Genomic DNA, 14,430 nt, shown 5'->3' on the forward strand with positions numbered 1-14,430 from the left:
GATGCGGGACTCGATCCCAGGACCCTGGGATCATGACCTGAGCCGAAAGCAGAGGCTTTAACCCACTGAGCCACCCAGGCGCCCCTCCTCCTAAGTTCTTATCCTCAACCTTGGTATATACTTCACAAATTTTAAACTTTAAGTTGAATTTATGATAATTTAATTAAAACATAATAGAAATTTTTGTTCAAAATACCATGGACTACATCCATGTTTTAAATTTGGGTTCTCTATGCCATTAATTGCCTTCACTGGGATTTCATGCCTAAGACCAAGAAGCCTAGAGCTATGGCTGTTGAAGTTATTTAGGAAGAGGACTAGATTGGGTTGGTATGGGAAGGGCATATGTAACTGTGTCCAAGAACAGAGGAAATAAAATTTGAAGGAACTGTTACTTGGAATTTTGCCTGACAGACTTCCTCATTCATGTAAGTGCTCTGACCTTTGTGTTGTAGAAATTCTTTTCTATGATATTTAGGAAACAGTTGCTTTCAACTGTGTTCAGAACCTTCAAGTGCTTTTCTTAAATCTCTAATTTTATATTATTTAAAAATAGTATTTATTGATATGGTTTCAAAATAATATCATTATAGACTATTTGAATAATGTAGCAAAGATATGAAGAAGATGAAATTAACTATAATCATATCACTTAGAATTAATGTGTTTTTAAAAGATTTTAGGGGGTGGGGCAGAGGGAGAGGAACTCAAGCAGACCCTATGCTGAGTGTGGAGCCCAGTGTGCAGCTTGATCCTTCGACCCCAAGATCACAGCCCATGCCAGAACCGAGAGTCAGATGCTTAACCAGCAGTGCCACTAGGCTACCCTAGAAGTAACATTTTGATGATTTTTCTTTCAGTCTTCTCTTGCACATTTTACATAGTTGGCGTTTTTTTTTTTAAAGATTTTATTTATTTATTTGACAGACAAAGATCACAAGTAGGCAGAGAGGCAGGCAGAGAGAGAGGAGGGGAAGCAGGCTCCCCGCTGAGCCGAGAGCCCTATGCAGGCTTGATCCCAGGACCCTGGGATCATGACCTGAGCTGAAGGCAGAGGCTTTAACCCACAGAGCCACCCAGGCACCCCCATTTTACATAGTTTGATACAGTATATGGTGTCCTGCCTCACTATCTGTACTTTAATCTTCCAAATAGTATTCCTTTCTTCCCTGAGAATTTAACCCTTCATGGGTCCCAGTGTTTGCTTTTGCGTAGCAATCTTTGGATACTCTCTAGTTAGACTGTGTCTTTAACATATTGCATTATTTATTTACATAGTATAGTTTATACATATGTAGTATATATGTATAGGTAGCATATACATTATAGTACATACTTAACATTACAGTATAGTATTTATATTATACTATCTACTTACCTTATAGTATATGTTTGCAATACTGTCAATATTTTATCTGATATGGTCAGTATTATTTCATATGCACACAAACTAGTTAAATGAATGTTAATTAAGAAGTGATGTTTAAAATGCTTTATATTTAATTTATATATTAATATATTTATATTTAATAATCCTAGATGCATAGTTATTCAGACTTGTTTAATGTTTGGGAGTATTGGATGGGCTGGTCTGGGACACCTTTTTTCCGCCTTTTATTTTTTATTTATTTATTTATTTTTAAAAGATTTTATTTATTTATTTGACAGAGAGATCACAAGCAGGCAGAGAGGCAGGCAGAGAGAGAGGAGGAAGCAGGCTCCCTGCTGAGCAGAGAGCCCCATGCGGGGCTCGATCCTAGGACTCTTAGATCATGACCTGAGCCGAAGGCAGCAGCTTAACCCACTGAGCCACCCAGGCGCCCCTTTTTTCCACCTTTTAAAAAGTCTCTTGGTATCTGTGCAGCACATTTATAAGAATGGATTGGATTTGGAAAACAAAATTTACCTATATTGTGTATCCTTTGCTTTCACTTTGATTTCTGCTTATGTCATACATTTCCCTGTGTCATCAAAAAGTACTTTGTAAGCATATTCCTTCTTCCAGTTGTGACATAAAATATTTACCTAATTTTTTAGTGTTGAGTGCATTAGGTGGTTTCCAGTATTTTTCTCCTATAAATAAGTTTCAGTATCTTTCCACATGTGAGCCTTTGTTTTGGTCACCACTGTGATTTAGCTAATTCTTTTATCTTTACCCATTTAATATGTCATAAAAAGGCATCTCATTATTTAGTTTTTGTTTCTATCTGAATGAGGTTAGCCTACAGAAGATGTTTTTTGATGCAAATGGTGCATATGCATTTGAGAAACATTCTTATAAGAAAAAACCTTTGAGAAAGCCTTGGAGGTACTTTACCGCTAGGTAGTCTTCTAGACTTGGCAGCCTGTTTGACAGAAGTCTGTTATCATCCAGGTAATCAGGCCCAGGAAGAACGATAATAAAATCATAAATGAGCACTAATTTTTAAAAATTAAATTTTTAAGCAGTCAATCTACTTTACTACCTTTAAACACAATATCTAAAAATCACATTCATACATTTAATTTTTTCTGTTTGTGAAATTCTTTTTTTTTTCTTTTTTTGCCTCAACTCCTCCAACTGACTACAAGATAAAAAAGCTACTTCTCAAGAAGTTGTTTCTGAATGTGGTAAAAATCAACAAATCATTTCTTCCATATCAGGTGTGCTTTTTTTCTCTTTTTTTTTTTCCTGAGAATAACATTACTAATTAAAGACTGTTTTTCGGATGACCAAACAAGAGTTACCACCATCCATAAAAAAGCAATAAAACCCATCAATTGATTGAATAGAGATAGAATGATAATTTAAATATTTTCACTTTCCTTTTTTCTAGTTTCTGGGTTGTTACATGGTTTAAATTCAAGCCTTGGTACCAAGTTTCCAGTATTCAATATAATAAGAAATTATATTTTGCATTTGAAATTTGAAAGTAATATTTTATTAAAAATAAAATGGTAGGAAGTAAAACTAGAGTCCTAGTGAAGGGATTTTGGAATATTGGTGAAGTTTAGTGGGGTAAAATTTGGAGCCGATGACCAAGAAAGAATTCTTGAAACATCATTGGTGCAAAATGGTGATTTAATAAAGCATGAGGACAGGACCCGTGGGCAGAAAGAGCTGCTGCCTCAGGGTTGTGAGAGGGGTGGCTGATTATATATTATGGGGTTGGGGGAGGTAAGGAAAAACTGAGGTCTTTTGTATGTTAAAGAAAATTCACGGAATACAGGAGGCCTTGCCACTGTCAAGTTAAAGTTTTCCCTCTAGCAAAGCATTAATAGGAAGATAGTTGGGAACTTCCTGGAGGATCCTTTCACTCTGCCCTCTTCCAGTATCTGTCAATGGGCTGCAGCTTATAAGGATATTGTATCTACATTTCCTCCTGGAAGCTAGGCCATTGATAGAAATGCTTCATTTCTGTAAATTGCTAAGACATTTATAAACTGAGGGAGACTCAGTTCTTGCAGGATTGTGATCTCTACAAGTTAACTATGTTTTTCCTTTCCTTAGCTTTAGGGTGGCCAAGAGTACATGAGGAATGTCACTTATATCCCATGGGGGGGTTTTGTGGGGTGTCCGCTTCTGCTTTGTCCCCAGCTTGGCTTCTTTTCCCTCATCACTAGGACAAAAGGCACAGAGACCATTTGCTGACGTATTGTGATAGGCTTCTTTAGTATACTTTTGAATAAGAAGCTAATGACTTCTATAAAATTTAGATGTTAAACATTTTTTAAGTGGTAAAATTAAGCTATGGGCTCTGTGAATATACTAGAAACTACTGAATACTGAGTTTTGCCATTCTATTCTATTCTGTTTATTTTATTTCATGGAGAGTGCACACCCTAGCAGGGGGATGGGGAGGGGTAGAGGGAGGGGATGAGAGAGAATCTAAAGCAGCCTCCATGCCCAGCACGGAGCCTGACTTGGGGCTCAATCTCATGACCCAGAGAGCATAACCTTGTTGCGGAAGTTCAGAGCCATCGGAGAAGCTCAAGTGGCACGCAGAGAACTGGGAGAACAACTGGGAGAGCTTTATTAACGCCGGTGGGCTCAGTGGGATCACTCCCAAAGTCTGAGCACCCAGCCTTTATTGGGACAGATATTTATAGGCAAACTAGGGATTTTTCATGGTTTCGCACAGCTGATTGGCTCAGGGTCACAAGGTAGTTCTTAAAGCTATGCGGAAGTGACTTGGTGGAGAAGTGCCAAGTCATCCTCGGTGGCTCCTCATCTCAGTGAGGTGGCCATTTTAGGCTTTTCCGCCTCAACCTGAGCAGAAAAATCAAAAGCCAGTTGCTCAACAAACTGAGTCACCCAGGCACTCCTGAATTGTGCCATTTTAAAGGGTGTAAATTATATCTCAATAAATCTGTTAAAACAAATGAATAACAAGAAAAAGCATTGACAGTAAAAAAACAAATTAGCTATAGGTTAATTTCCTAAACAGGTTTTCTTGCAATCTCCTAAACAAACATGACTTAATATATCTGAAATGGAAATAGGAAATTACAGCATTTTCCTTCTTTCTTTTTTCCTTCTTCTCATGGGGCTTGAGATCACAACCCTGAGACCAAGACTTGAGCTGAAATCAAGAGTCGAACACTTAACCAACTGAGCCACCTAGGAAATTAACAGCATTTTCTTGACATGACTTAGATACTTTATTATCCCCGTGAATCATTCATATGAAAAAAGCAATAATCAGTCTCTATTCAACTATGAATTACGTTACAGCAAATTGTTTTTAGAATAGAATAGAATTTATTTATACCTGTGAAACTTCTTAGATATTTTTAAAAGATTTTATTTTTAAGTAATTTCTTCACCCAAAGTGGGGCCCAAACTCAGAATCCTGAGATCAAGAGCCACACACTCCACAGACTGAGCTAGCTAGGTGCCTCCTACTTAGATTTTTAACAAAAAAAAATTTTATGTTGTTTGTTGCTGACTTGTTATAAATGCTAATGACTTGGAGCTATTTACAGATTTTTTTTATATTCCTGATTTTTTTATTTTCTTAATTTTCAGAACATGAACCTTTGAATGTTCCTCAAGTGTTGGCTCCCGATGTATGTCTAAATCTCAAACTTCACACTGAAATTTCAGAGGAACCTTCGTTACCTTCACTGTCTGATCTGGTACTAAATTTGATATTTCTATTCAGAGGTTATAATAATACATTTGCTAAAATTTATTATGGTCATCTGCATCATTTAATTGTATAGATGAAATGAGGCTAAAATGGCATCTATGTAGCTTTGTTGGAAAGATCAAAAAATTAAAATTTAAATACTATGCCCCAAAGTATTGTAAACTAAGACCATAACACATACTTCCTGCAGTTTTCCCTAAGTTAGGGAAATACATAAGCTCATATAAGCTCTTTTTGCCTTTAGAATTAATTATTATTATTATTATTTTTAATTAATTAATTTTTTTTTTTTTTACAGGGGTGAATGGTGCAGACTGGTTGTACAGAGTAAAAAGAATATAACCCCTTTGATTTTACGTGTTTTGTTTCAGGTTAGACACACTTACATAAATGTGATTGATATTAAAGCTGATGATCTACAGGAACTGCCTGTCAAAGAGGGGCCTTCAAATGATACTATTATCAAACAGCCAAGTGATCACCTGGAGATCCCATCTTCTGCAGAGTTACATTATAAGGCAGCTTCAGTTATAAATGCTGTTCCCTTGCACACTGTTAAGACTGAAGGTAATAATTTTTTTCTTACTTTTTAAGTAGATTAAAAACATTTAAAAAATTCTTTAATATAGCATTTTTACCCCTTCTTAAGTCTCTTAGCTCTTTTCCTGCAAACCCACTATATCTTTGGATGTTTATATTCACATTTAGGAATGTTCTTTTGTGGGGGAGGGCAGAGGAAGAGGGAGAGAGAATCTTAAGCAGACTCCAAGCCCAGTGTAGAGCCTGATGTGGGGCTTGATCTCACGACCCTGAGATCCCGACCTGAGCCACAATCAAGAGTTGGAGGCTTAACTGAATGTGCTACCTGGGTCCCCCTAGAAATGTTCTATTAATCTTCTAACTACCTTGTTTAGAATCAGTCTTTTCATGCTTTTCATATTCTTGATAGAGTCAGCCAATTCCACTCTGGATTTATTTTTTAAATCTGCAAAAATGTCTCCACCCTGTCTGGATGAAAGAAGCTGGAGAGCAGGCAGTACAGAGGTGAAGAACCCTGGGATCGCCTCACCTATACCATCAGAATTACAGCAGGACAAAGGTGAATACCCTCAACGTCTAACATGACTCTCGCCTTTTCTCTAAATTACTGATATATAGAAATGAGTTCTAAAACTTGGTAATTGCAAAAGAAACCAGGAAAAGTTTTTTCCTTTGCTAAGAAGAGTGTGGTCAGATAGGTAAATTAGGTAGCGTCATGGTTCCAAAGCTGGAGCCCCTGGGTATTCCGCGAGGAGACTACAGATCTATTTGTACATAGGTCTTTTCTTTTCTTTTTTTTTTTTTTTAAAGATTTTATTTATTTATTTGACAGAGAGAGAGCACAAGCAGGCAGAGAGGCAGGCAGAGAGAGAGGAGGAAGCAGGCTCCCCGCTGAGCAGAGAGCCTGATGCGGGGCTCGATCCCAGGACCCTGAGACTACGACCTGAGCCAAAGGCAGCGGCTTAACCCACTGAGCCACCCAGGTGCCCCATAGGTCTTTTCTTAATTGAAGAGGCTAAAAATAAACATCCTATGGGATGTCATGAGTGCTTTGGTATTAAAAGGGAATTCTCATATTTAAAAAAAGTGGGTGATGGGACGCCTGAGTGGCTCAGTTGGTTAAGCGGCTGCCTTCGGCTTGGGTCATGATCCCAGCGTCCTGGGATCGAGTCCCACATTGGGCTCCTTGCTCAGCAGGAAGCCTGCTTCTCCCTCTGCCTCTGCCTGCCTCTCTGTCTGCCTGTGCTCACTCTCTCTGACCAAAAAAAAAAAAAAAAGTGGGTGATTCTAGAATAGCATGTAGAAAATACACAGGTATTTAGCCAACAGTAAAATATTATAAGTAAAATACTCAGTTTTAGAATTATAAATTAGGTTGCATTTTTATAAAATATTTGCAAGATTTAGAAGAATATTTTCCAAAACCTAAAGTTATTACATCCTATGAATGATTAGATTACTCTTCTTTTTGGAAAAGATTTTATTTATTCATTTGATATAGAGAGATATAGGGAAAGAACTTGAACAGGAGGAGAGGCAGAGGGAGAGGAAGAAGCAGACTCCCCGCTGAGCCAGGAGCCCAACACGGGGCTCGATCCCAGGATCTGGAGATCATGACCTGAGCCGAAGGCAGATGGCCAAACATCTGAGCCACCCATGTGCCCCGAATAGATTAAGCTTAATAAGCCATCGGATTTCTTCCAACTGAAAGCCAATATGGCTTCTGGGTTCCATAGCTCCTGGGCGGGACACCCAGCCTTGTGGTTTTCAGATGCTTGGGGTCAGAGTACAGCCCTGTCTGCTAATTGTATATCAACAGTGGGCACTCAGGAGATGTGAGGGTATAGGGAAGGGATGGGTAGCAGGGAAACCTCACCTTAGGATGTGTTAGGGCATGTCTGTTATAGCTGTGTATACCAATAAGTGCCAGAATTTCAGATTTTGAAGCCTTGGCCCATTCTCTCTCCTGTCGTGGGGCTGTTTGGTGCATGGGTATTGAAGGGAGAATGTATGAAACTAACAAGTCTTTTAGGCTGGGAAAGTGTGTGGGGAAATGAAAAGAGCTTGACTTCTAGGTTCAAGTAGAACAGACCTGGTTTTTGGTCCCAACTCTATCACTTCATAGTTTGGATACTTTTTGCAAGTATATTAACTTTATCTGATCCTTACTTATATCTCTGTGGGACACAACCTCATAGAGTTGTCATGTGGGTTACATCTAGCCAAATGCCTGTGGGCTCTCTGGGCTGTGCAGTCAGTTGAGTATCTGACTCTTGGTTTCGGCTCAGGTCATGATCTCAGGGTCATGGGATGGAGCCCTGCGTGGGGCTCTGCACTCAGTGCAGACTCTGCTTAAGACTCTCTTCCTCTCCTTCTGTCCCTGCTCCCCATGCTCACTCTCTTGTTCTCTCCCTTTATCTAAAATAAATAAATCTTTTTAAAAAATGCCTATCGGCTAGTTTCCCTTCATTTTCACACCAGTCAACTTTTGAAATTCTGCCAAACTGGAACCAGATCCATCTCTCTGTGACCCCTGAATATCCTTGGCCAGCATTTTAAGTGACCATAAGCTAGCTACAGATTAATTTCCTTCATTAGTCAGATCAAGTCTATTCAACGTTTTGGAAGATCATTCTCTGGGAAGACTGGTTACAAAAATATGTCAGTGTCCCTTATTAAAGAGAACAACTTTAAATTGCCAATTTAAAAGGATGTGTTTCATATTTTGAAAATAAATTCCATTATGGTTTTTACATAATATACCATAAAGATTCAGAATCTTGTTACATAATAGAGTTGAATGGGATTTGTATTATAGAAAAAGGTTGGGAGGAGGAGGGACAGATTCCCTAGGTATTTAAAACAAAAGCAAGACAAGTAATAAATTCCTACTTTTAGTGATACTTGCTCACTATTTTGAATGACAGTAGTTTCCTATTTTAGAAACTATCTCCAATAGGAATGCTTTCAGCTATTAATAACGAGCAGAGCTTTGCTGGCCAGAGGGAGAATTTTTCATCAGTGGAGCTCAGTATTTAACCCTTTAGGTGATTTTTCCTTTTTTTTCTCCCCCTATTTTTTTTTTTTAAAGATTTTATTTATTTGACAGAGAGAGAGAGAGATATCACAAGTAGGCATAGAGGCAGGCAGAGAGAGAGGGGAGGAAGCAGGCTCCCTGCGGAGCAGAGAGCCCGATGCAGGGCTTGATCCCAGGACCCTGAGATCATGACCCGAGCTGAAGGCAGAGGCTTTAACCCACTGAGCCACCCAGGCGCCCCTTCTCCCCCTATTAGTCAGTGGGAATAGAGCAGATTCTCCAAAGAAAGGGAAGCTATTTTCATTATGTATGTAGACCATTCTGGATTTTGAACACGTCCAGCTCTTTTGCCAAATTTTCTCCTTGAAGTTTGTATACAAAATTCTCTCCTGAGAATGACTAAGGGAGATACTTCAGGCTCCCAAAAACAGGAAGGACAGATGGTAAAGTACTGTGAGAGTCAAGCTAAAAAAGGTAAGGCCAGGCGTACCTGACAGGCATGATCAGTAGAGCATGTGATTCTTGATCTTGGAGTTGTGAGTTTGAGCCCCTTGGGTGTAGAGATTACTTAAAAAAAAAAAAAAAAAAAAAAAAAAAAGGTAAAGCCAGAACAGGTAGTGGAAAGTGATACAGTGGCCATTGCCTGCATCGCAGTTTGACATTATCCTGTCATGGGAAACCTCACACTAGACTGGGACTGAAAGGTAAGAAGCACTACCTACACTTGTTTAGTGATTCACATCTTTCAGAGTATTTTATTGCACAATTCAGTCTTCACAAAGCCTCTCTAAGTTAGATAGATCAGGCATCATACTCCTCATTTGACCAACTAGTCAATAAACACTAAATGAAGGACCAGATCTTGGAGCTTAAGAAGAGCGTAATTAATATCGGGCTCTCTGCCTGGGCACTCACCTCGGGGAGGAAAGGAAGGCATAGAAGCAGAGGATTATGATACAGCATGGCAAGTGCTTTCAAGGTGGTATGGATGAGATTCTTGGGAAATGCAGCATCTACTCCATCTCTAGGGAGGATGGGACATTTATCCCCATTTATTCCACTGAGACACCTCAGTGGAATCTTAAAGGGAAGTGGGACTTAGAGAAAGGTCACACAGAGTGAGAGACTAAATTGTTCAGTGATGTGGAGGTTCCATGGAGCCTGCAGAGGCTGAGAGAATTAAAGTTTGCTTGGAGGCAGTGAAGTGGTTTTGTTTGTTTGTTTGTTTAAGACAGCAATAGATGAGCTAGAGAGGGAGATAGAGGAAAGACTGAATGGCATTGTCCTCATACTGAGGCCTTTGGACTTTTAAGATGAGGTATTAGAGAAACACTGAAGAATTTGAGGTGGGAAAGGAACAAAATCAGATTTGTGTTTTAAAAGATCCGTGTGGAAGGTGGACTAAATAGGGGTAAAATAAATTAGAGATAGAGATGCTGTTTGGGGTCCAGCTATTGTGAAAGCTTCAGCTAAGCAATGGTAATAGGAATGGAGATTTTGGTTGGTAATCATCAATATTCGGTATTACTTTGGATCTGAAGGAAAGAGAAGAACCTCGAATGATTCTCAGTCCTCTGGCTTAGGAACATGGTGAATGAGAGCTACTAACTGAACTGGGGAATCAGGAAGAGGGAGAAAGTTGGAGGGACAGAGCAATGAATTTCAGCTGATAGGCTTTTGGAACAACCTAAATGAGATACCCAGGACATAGGTGGATTTAAGGGCTGGCGCTCATGAAAATGCCATGTGAATTTGAGAGTCATCTGTGCTTCGGTGACCCCACCCAGGGAGAATATGTAAGAGAGAAGTGAGCTGAGAATGACACCCTGGAAGTGCTGATGGGTCAGAGGGGTGGGAGGGCCGAAGAGTAAAACGATAAGACAACGAAGAAGGAAGAGCAACAGAGGGAGAAGGAGACCCAGAACCCGGAAAAAGAACACATTTTATAAAAAGTGCTTGAGGGGTGCCTGGGTGGCTCAGTCGTAGGGCATCTGCCTTTGGCTCAGGTCATGATCCCAGGGTCCTAGAATCAAGCTCTGCCTCAGGCTCCCTGCTCAACAGGAAGCCTGCTTCTCCCTCTCTCTCTCCCCTGGCTTGTGTTCCTTCTCTCACTGTCTCTCTGTCAAATAAATATATAAAATCTTAAAAAAAAAAAAAAAAAAAAAAGGTGTTTCAAATTTGGAACAAGGATCAATTGAGTTTAAGAGTTGGGAGGGTCAGGGCGCCTGGGTGGCTCAGTGGGTTAAAGCCTCTGCCTTCGGCTCAGGTCATGGTCCCAGGGTCCTGGGATCGAGGCCCGCATCGGGCTCTCTGCTCAGCGGGGAGCCTGCTTCCTCCTCTCTCTCTCTGACTGCCTCTCTGCCTACTTGTGATCTCTCTCTCTGTCAAATAAATAAATAAAATCTTAAAAAAAAAAAAAGACTTGGGAGGGTCATTGGCTTTGATATTGGTCTTGGGAGGTTTAATGATAGCCTGAGATCCCACGTAGAGTTGGTAGTAGCCTACAGTAGGCCTTGCTTTTACTATGTGACACTGGTGGTTTTCAAGTAGAGTTTTAAAACAGTCAAAAATAGGGGCACCTTGGTGGCTCAGTCAGTTAAGTGTCTGACTCTTGATTTCTGCCCAGGTCATGATCTCAGGGTCCTGAAATCAAGCCCTACACTGGGCTCTGTGCTCAGTGGGAAGTCTGCATGAGCTTCTCTCCCTCTGCCTCTCCCCTCATGCTCTCTCTCTCTCTCACTCACTCTCAAAATGAATAAGCAAATCTTTAAAATAAATAAAAAGTCAAAAATATTAAATAATGTTGCTTTTTAATGAAGTGTGTTTTTATTGCAGAGGGTAAAATTATCATTCAAACTACCTTGTGTGTGGAGTTTTGTGGTAATAGCAACACTATTATGTATTCTTATCTCACAACAGACAGCTCTCCGAAGTTGAGAAGCTGAAGTGTTATTTCTGAGTGTATTGAAACAGATTTGGAAGGGAGTGTTATTTTGACTTAAAATGCGGTCTTGAAAAAAATTAGATCATCAGCATTTACTTCTCCCTTAATTCTACTGAATTCTAATATTGATTACCTTTATTAATATTTAGATATGCTAAAGCCAGATTTTCAAGCCAAAGAACAGAACTCGAAGTCAGCTGCTGCAGAGGATGACCCGCCGTGGGAGCTCCTGCAGGATGTGTCTGCAGCTCGCCGCCTAGAGCGTCTCACCTCTAAGCTTCAGGAAATTGATGAACAGCTGTTAGCAATACAGAACATTGCTGAAAACATAGAGCAGGATTGCCCCAGATACAAACTGCTAGATCGACATTGTGATAAGGTAGACAGACTGTCTTTATTTTAGCTAATCGTTTGTTACTGAGTTATTAGATTTGGAATTTGATGTGATTTTAGACATTTGTTTTTTTAATATAATAGGTTTTTTTTTTAAGCTAAGGTTTCTCAACCTCAGCATTATTGATATTTGGACCAGATAATTCTTTGTTGTAGAAGACTTGTCATATGCACTGTAGGATTTTTTTTTTTAAGATTTTATTTATTTGACAGGGATATTTGATAGCATCCCTAATCTTTACCTGCTAGCTTTGCTGTAATAATAAAACAATGTCGTCAGGCATGGCCAAATATTCTGTGGGGAGCAAGGTAGCCCCCAGTTGACAACCACTGCCTTAAGCTTCTAAGAAGTGAACCATTGCTTCCTACCAGGAAAAGAAATACATGAATTAGAAAACAAGAAAACAAGAATGTGGTTTTAAATGAACCCTGCTCATAATTGAGTATCATTTTCTTCAGCAGGATTTTTTTAACTTTATAAAAATGCTGTTGTCTTTATATTTAGAATTCTCAGTTTCTTTTAAATATTTTATACAATGGGAATAGTAGTCCTTAGACGTTTTCTGTATCTTTAAAAAATACGCATAAGAATGAGATTATTTATGTGTATTGGTATATCACGGTAGTTAGACAAATAGAAAGTCTCAAACATGAATTAATTATTTTGCACAAACTGTTTTTTTAGGAAGTAAAATTTACATAAAATTAAGATTAAGGAACAAACAGTAAAAATATCTTGAATGTGTTAAAGCTTTATATTGGGAAATGCAAATTGGTCTGCAGGATAAAAATTCCATCATTGACTTACCTAACAAATATTCTAGGTTGCTAGCTGGCTGATATTTTAAAAGATGTGTTTATTAGGTTTATAGTATTTCTTTAATTCAAACATTTAGCACATATTAAAAAGTTAAGATTAAACTTAAGTGAAATCACACAGAAAAAACATAAGGTGGGACTACTTTTAAGTAATGATATTATGTTTATTTGATTGTGTCCTTTTTTTTTTAATCCAGACTTAGATCTAGCACTTCAAAATAAGTGTTAAGTGTTAGAGTCATCTTTGCAACTCCTTATTCCAAGGAATCACTTTCAAAATGGCCTTATGTTCTTGTATATTAAGCATATCCAGAGCCAAATATGTCTTGATCCTGGCTTGCTCCAGAGTCCCAAGAATCGTTTTTTCATCAATAAACATTTATTAAGCTTCTGCTAAGTTTTGGGAATAGAACGATAAATAAGACATACATAGTCATTACTTTCAAGCAGCTTAGAATCTAACAAAAGAAGATAGATGTATACACCAGTAAAAACATATGAACAGGGTGCAGTGAGAACACAGGTGCACAGGACAGGTTGTGGCTGGACAGTGAAGCTATAGCATCAAAGATGCCTTTATAGAGGTGACTCTGGAATTGGTAATGAATTGATATTCACCAGTTAGGTAAGGAAAGGCTGATGAAACATTGTGAGGTAGAGGTTGATGATACTGGGCTTTAGGACATTTGGCAGTAAAGGTAGGTAAGGGTAGATAAGTGATGATGGAAAGTATTGTTTGCTATGTCAAGTGATTAGGATTTTTTTCTATACTATAAATAGGCAGGAGGGAACCACTGAAGAATTTTGGGCAGTGAAATGGTGTGATCGGAGGCTCTGGCAGCAGCAACGGGGAGGGCAGATTGGAGAGGATAAGCCTGAGGACAGGGAGGTAGTTGGGTCACCGTGGTTCTAAACTGGCTGCTCTTTAGAGTCATCTTGGGAGCTTGTTAGAAATGTAGACTTGTGGGCCCAAACCCTGAGATTCTGATTTTAAGTAATTCTTTGGTGGGACCCAGGAATTTGTGTAATTAATATGCTTCATGAATGGCTCTTATGCAGCTAGCTGTATACTGCATTTACTGATTGATGTTTGGGACTCACTATATACCAAGCTAAGAAGTAATGATAACCTGAACTTTAGGATTGGAGTTGGAGAAGGATGTAGCAGGACTCAGAGGGTGATTGGCTCTGAAAATGTGAAAAAGAATAGTTTCACAGTGGTATCTAAATTTTGAGCCTGGGTAAATGGTGGAGTCACTTTCCAAACTAGGGAAGAAGAAGACCGTGTGTTTTGGGGGAAGAGAGGCACAGTGATTTTGGTCAGAAACATCTTAAATTTGAGGTATAAGATTAGTAGCAGTTGGATATATGCTTCTGGAGCTTAGAAGCTAGAGTTGGGTTGATGGTACAGATTTTAGACTCCTTACAAGGAAGTTCAGATCATAACAGGGCACTCACCCAAGGAGTATACACTGAATGAGGAGAAAAAGAGGGTAAAGGACAGAATTCTGTGGATGCATGAACTTTTAAAGATGACTCGACAACAAAGCTTGAGAAGGAGCATT

The 14,430-nt window shown here is 39.0% G+C and overlaps 1 protein-coding gene across 1 annotated transcript in view; it reads left to right on the forward strand.

The window, feature by feature from the left end:
* The window catches only part of LOC111140943 (chromosome unknown C5orf42 homolog), a 135,293-nt gene that overhangs the window by 87,219 nt on the left and 33,644 nt on the right, over positions 1–14,430 (forward strand). Inside the window, exons 38-40 of the mRNA XM_022493213.1 lie at positions 5,009–5,118; positions 5,555–5,699; positions 11,803–12,032. Of these exons, the coding sequence (XP_022348921.1) occupies positions 5,009–5,118; positions 5,555–5,699; positions 11,803–12,032 (485 nt within the window). The remainder of the gene's footprint in view (positions 1–5,008; positions 5,119–5,554; positions 5,700–11,802; positions 12,033–14,430) is intronic.

This window comes from Enhydra lutris, unplaced genomic scaffold (assembly GCF_002288905.1).
Source record: "Enhydra lutris kenyoni isolate GAN:26980312 unplaced genomic scaffold, ASM228890v2 scaffoldscaffold5, whole genome shotgun sequence".
In the NCBI taxonomy this organism is placed as follows: domain Eukaryota; kingdom Metazoa; phylum Chordata; class Mammalia; order Carnivora; family Mustelidae; genus Enhydra; species Enhydra lutris.